Here is a 6000-nt window from a genome sequence, read left to right on the forward strand (position 1 = left end):
TGATTTAAGAAGGGGGCCCAAAGTAAATGAGGGAAAAATTAAATACCCCTGAAGTGCTGAGGGTGAAGTCCGCCTTTGTGTGAAACGGTGACAGTCTGACCCCTACAGGCCTGCAGGGGTACTTGCATACTAACAAACAACCTCTGAATCATTAGAGAGTGAAATGATTATCATGCACGTTTATCATGGCATGATCATTTTATATTGTATTGAGAACTCCAAGACCCTGCAATAAATAATATTTTTCTCCTTCTGTCGGTGCGGTCACCCCCACCACCGCAGTCTAATTTCCATTGGAGGTAATGGTCTGAATCTGGACCTGCTGCATATTGAAATGGGTCTGTTGACTTAAACGTGCTGCTCTCAGCACACGAGTTGCAAAGCTGTTGTTGTTTTCTTTAATAAGCAAAAGGAGCAGTAACGTTAATGAAAGTGACAAGATAATTACTAGATAGCAAGTAAACCTGTGTGTATGTGTGTATATATAGACACAGAAATGTTCCTCCCCTGCAGCATGACTATCTGGGTAGGAATCCTTCTTCTGTTTGTTGGATCTGAGTCATACAAGCAGGTCAAACGTGAGTGTTTCAGTTGGTTTCAGCTTCTGTGCTTTTCTGTGTTTTAGAGTGCAATGCCGGCTACTACCTCCTCCATCAATCCTGTGTGAAAGAATGTCCAGCAGGCTTCTCAGTGGGCTCGCAGCCCCTCAACTACACAGTAGGAAACTTCATTACACCAGCTTCCGTCCCAGCCTGCGTTCCCTGCCCACCGCCCTGCCTGACGTGCAGCAGCCTCAGCCCTCTGGTCTGCCTGTCCTGCCCCCCACACAGCTCCCTGGATCCCGTCACCAGCACTTGTCTGCATCTCAACCAGTATCTGCGTGAGTCCCCTGGCAGCTTCATGGTGGGCCAGGGGAACACAGGACCCGAGCTGCAGCTCACCTCCCGGCTACCCATCACCATCGCCATACTCAGTTGCATGGCCATCATGGCCACCTTTGCTGGCATCTTCTTACTGCTTCAGCTACGCTCAGGCGCACTCATCAAGCTGCCCTCCCTGGAGGCTGGCAGTGGCCTCGGGGGCAGCTTCAGCCTGGGCGGAAATAGGGTGGTCTCATACCGTGGCATCCCGACAGTATGGGGGGATGAAGGGGTAAATACAGACTCCGAAAACGAAGAGTTTGACGTCCATAATGAGAGGACTGCCTTTATCAAAACACAAAGTGCTCTTTAATGCCTCCCCCTCATCCCTCTTCCTGGTCTGCTTTTAAAATCCTCTCACCACCATTTGTCGGATAATTCAGGGCTGTGTTATCTGTCCTTTCATGGTCTTCTCTGGTTGTGTCTTGCACCCCTATTGTTCAGTGTCCGTCTCTTACTGGGTTCTCATCTGAGCCTTGCTTCAGGATCATGTCTTCCATTCTGCTGTGGGAGACCTGATGTGAAGTTGCTGTCCCTCAGAGCTCAGGATGGCCTGGGCTTTGCTCTGTTCACACTTGGGCGCATTTCTATTAAACTGGCTCTCTCCCTCCTCTTACCCTCAATCAGTAACAGCGTGTGTCTGCGCAGAGTCCATCTTCCCCTCCAGCGCCAGCTCCCTTTGTCACAGTAAACAAAGGATTATTGTTTGCTTTCTTCCTCTTTGCTCTTTCCATCAGTCTCAGTGCAGTAGCCAGTTGAGATTGTTAAATGTGAGCAACACTGACGTGTGTGCGCCCATGTCTGAATGTGCGTGTGTGGATAAATCCATCGAAAAGTACAAATCCCTTATAGAGAAGCTAAAGCTGGTCCTGTCACAGCTAGAAATTAAACTATTAAGTGACAACAAGAAATTGTGAAATGGGGCATGAAATCCTGTTTGGAAACGATGATTCATTCAGTCATTGACATTTACATCCGAATTCAAAATTTATATGTAGATGATGGTTTAAAGTGCATATTTTATAATGCACAGAAACAAAATAGGTGTCAAAGAAATTGTTATAATAACTTATAACCACGTGTGCTAGTCAGAAAAACGAAGCAGACCGTCTGACAGTTTTGTGGTGATGTCATCCCTTTTTTTCAAATGTTTCAAAAGCGGTATTTGTCAGTAAATTCATCTTTCATATGGTCACTTTATTGTATGTATATCTGTTCTTCAAGGTGTTGAGGTGGGCGGGTGGGTGGGGGCTTTTGTTCTCCCATTATACACACAATCTGGAAAGATCTCTCTCAGCTGTGGCAGAACAAACTGTGAGTCACGCTAAACTAGCAAAGCTTCCCCCGGCCCGTTGGTATTCAGGAGGGCTGATTCTATTTGGGAAACTATAAATTCTCTTGTGCTCATAACCTCCCAGCTATCACATCTAGGGGTATATATAAAAAAAAAAAAAGATAAGATAATATAAAAATAAAAATCACGGGCCACTCGATCAAGCCTGAGGCGCAATCCCTTCCAGGGCTATTTACTTTGTGCGCCCAATGAGATCACATCCCGAGGCGGAGAGAAGCAGCGGTGGGGCTGATGGAACCAGAACAATATGTGACTGTTGAGCTTCTCAAAGCAGCTGGCAGGAGTTGAGTTACCTGTGATTGATTTCTTGACAGAACCGACACAGTACAGATACATCAATACTTTCCCTATGTCAGAGCACATTAGCACTACAGACACACAGGCCTCACATATTGAATGAGATTTTCTTAAGAGTGTGTGTCAGTGTGCTTGTGTATGTTAGTGCACTGCATAGTCCGCCTCTGAAGTGACAGTCTCTTTTCGTCCTTCGTTTCACAGTCCTGCTGTCTTCTTAAAATCTTGAATATTGTTTAGAAATCCCTGCTCTGCATCTCATCAGCCATCTCTGCGCTCGCCCTGCAGTCTTCATCCAATCTGAATTTCAGATGATCTCTTCAGTGTATTTGCCTATTAATTATATTCAAAATGATACTGCAGCAACTATTTATTCTCAGAAATTTTAATCATACCTTTAGGGAAGATTGTTTTTAAAGTGATTTTTCTCCTGGGCTGGTTATCATTTGAAATATGTATCTCATGATTTAATCCATTGTGGCCATTTTGAATTCATGGCTCTCTCTCTCTACGTTGAATTTTGTTTTTTTTGTTTTTTTGGGGGGAGAACAAACGTGTGCCGCTTGCTGAGAGAGGTTGTCATGATTGTGATGACGTGCATTCAGAACTGCAGCTGCTCATCTGTTAATCTACCTCTCATATTCATTCAGCAAGTTTCCATGTGAGGTTAGAGGAGCTGGTAAATCATTAGCAGGGTGTAATTATATGTGAGTCAGATTTAAGCCGAATCTAAAAATCTAAAATCAGTATATGTTTTGAAAGTAAAACCTACTTGTAATTCTGAAACTGTAGACTTGCTGTGTCAATTCTAGTCCCCTATCTCTCCTAAAATTGATTGCCTTTACATCAGCATTCATTGGCTGTCGCACCAGAGCTTTAGGACCTGTTATTGAAAATAGAATGGGTCGAAGGATTGTCCATAGATCTTGTCAGCTAACATGTAAGCGTTAAATCAAGATTGCCAACCTGAAATAATTATAGCTGTGAGTTTTTCCTCACCTCTCCAACACTGGCGGCTACTCTTGAGGTCAGACCTTTTTGTTCTAGAGTCTGTCCCACTGACAATCAACAATTTCCTGGTTGAGAGGGCGAGAGAGTGCACAAGCACACAAAATAAATCACTTTTCGTTCACATGCGTTTAAAAGCCTCCAGAGAAGATGGTATTGATAGATATGTAGAATGTGATTGAAATTGCTAAAGTGTATCCACAGGTCATCTGCGTATTCAGAACAGACAAAATATAAGGCAAAGAAAAAAATAGCTACTTAGCAGAAATACTGTTCAAAAATGTATCAGTTGGCCAGTGTAGCTCTAGCACTCATAAAGAACTCAACTGGATTAGAAACGAACCCAGGAGTGTGTCTGTCTGGGTGTGCGTGTGTGTGTTGGAGAAGTGGCTGCAGAGTGAAGTGTGTGCTGCAGGGCTTTGTGTGATGTACATTCGTGCCTACCGCCATTTAGGATTTCAATAGCCCCTGTTTAAGGAAGTTGCTAATTTTAAAATGTGAAACCACAGCCCCAAAAGAAAAACTGACATTGACTTCCCAGCTTGGTGTGAAGTGTGTTAACAACTGATAATATGCTAATGCAGAAACAAAATTGCTTCCATAAACCATTTTTGAAACTCTGTAAACTCAAGAGTGTAAGGAATCATGACGTGGGACTTTGAGCAGTTTGTTGTGATAGCAATGACTTATTGATGCTGAGTCCTTTCAAGATTAAGCATCCTGAATCTTCCCGTACACACGTCAAGAATCATTTTGCTTCCTAAAATTAGAGTGCAGCATCTTGGGTTGTTCTTAAGAGTTATGTGCCTCCTCGAGTGCCCACACAAAAAAACAAAGATTTATTCCTCTTGGTTTGATGTTGTAGTCACTACAGCTTGAAAACCCTTGAACTCTGAGCTCTGTGTGCTCAAGTGCTCAACTTTATAAGAATCCTGAATGCAGGCAGCATTAAAAAGCTTGTGCTTCCAAAAGGATGGAGAGCTGCTAAAAACAGATTGCTACCAACTCACTCTTTTCTTTCACTGAAAAAAACGTTATGGTAACACTAAAATAAAAAAGGAAGACCTTCTCTTTAATCGGGTTGGGTCGGGTCGTAATTATATGGCTGCATTAAAAAGCATTCACATTTTAGTGCCAGTGAATTGTCAGAGGAGCAAGAGTGTCGAAACAAATCTGCTCGTTGCAAAGTGTCTCCTTTGATTATGACGGCTTGCTGGTGGGGCCCGATGGAGGCTTTTCTTTATATCACTGATTTATGATCAAATGGAGCTCGATGTTGCTTCAGTCCTGCCTTAGGATGTAGTCTGGAGTGATCACTATTATGAAGTCGGATAGGAGCAATATCTTTGGAATAACCAAAGACAATCATTTCAATGGTGTCTGTCTCGTGTTAAGCTTTTTTTTTTTGCTTCCAGCTTGTCACAATCCATCGACCCTTTCACTTTAGGTGTTTTTCGTGTATTTTGATCATTTCTGCCTTGTTGAAGACCTGCGGCGACACCCTGTATGTTCAGCAACTGCAGAGGGAGGAGGTAGAATGTATCCCATCTCCATTAACTTAAGGGCTGAATCCGATCTGCGTGCATCCGCGTGTGCACATGCTTGTTTAAGTCTACATGAAACACTTTGTGAAAGGGGAGGGGGGTGGGGCAGGGCAGGGGTGCTGAGCGGAGAGCCCAAGACCTCCTCCCGCCTTCTTGTGAGGTTCCTGGCCTGTGGCTGCACACAGTACCTTACAGATTTGTGACCTATGAATAATGTACATGAATGACTATCTTACATGGGACAATAACTCTAAAATAAGGCCTATTTTTGTACTATATGAATGGTGCAGTGTAATTTTCTTGTAATTTAAAGATTTTTTGCTCATGTTTTCTCCTTTTTATTTAATTGATGTCAATTATAGATTCTACTAAAAATAAAGATCTATGCAAATTTGAATGTGTTTTTATTCACTGAAAGATCGATGTGTGGGTGCGATTTGATGGATGAATGAAGTCGTCTAGCTCTTGTCATTTGAGGGGAGGAGCCTACGGGTTGTCTGATGATGTCACAAAGTGCTGAAGCGGCCCAGAGATATTGATTTCAGAATTCAGACCAATCACAAAGACGTTCAAACATAATGTGAGAAGGGATCAAACAGACATGAAAAACTGGAAAAGTCATGGAATGTGAAAATATCCAATTCCATGGCTTTTTTTTTATGGAGAGACAGTCAGAAACTTCAAGAGTCATGGAAATTTGCTTTACAAAAAACTTGCATATATAAATACTCATAGTTCAGGTAAGATTTATATGATTTATTTACTTTACCACATACTTATTTTGTATCAAAGCAGTAGACTAGCTTTTATTTTCGTAAACCCTTTCAGAGAATGATGGTCAGGAAAAAAAAATCACAGTAATGGAAAAGTCAATCGAATT

General features: G+C 42.5%; 1 protein-coding gene across 4 annotated transcripts in view; it reads left to right on the forward strand.

Annotated features, from left to right (window-relative positions):
- furina (furin (paired basic amino acid cleaving enzyme) a) overlaps positions 1-5517 on the forward strand; it is an 80118-nt gene extending 74601 nt beyond the window's left edge. For all 4 annotated transcript variants that reach the window (XM_086184667.1, XM_086184659.1, XM_086184676.1 and 1 more), the window contains exon 16: positions 626-5517. In XM_086184667.1, coding sequence (XP_086040793.1) covers positions 626-1233 — 608 coding nt within the window. In that variant the 3' untranslated portion in view covers positions 1234-5517. The remainder of the gene's footprint in view (positions 1-625) is intronic.
- Positions 5518-6000: the final 483 nt, after the last annotated feature.

Source organism: Aulostomus chinensis, chromosome 2 (assembly GCF_037954235.1).
Source record: "Aulostomus chinensis isolate RoL2024-O1b breed Wild chromosome 2, RoL_Achi_v1.0, whole genome shotgun sequence".
Taxonomy (NCBI): domain Eukaryota; kingdom Metazoa; phylum Chordata; class Actinopteri; order Syngnathiformes; family Aulostomidae; genus Aulostomus; species Aulostomus chinensis.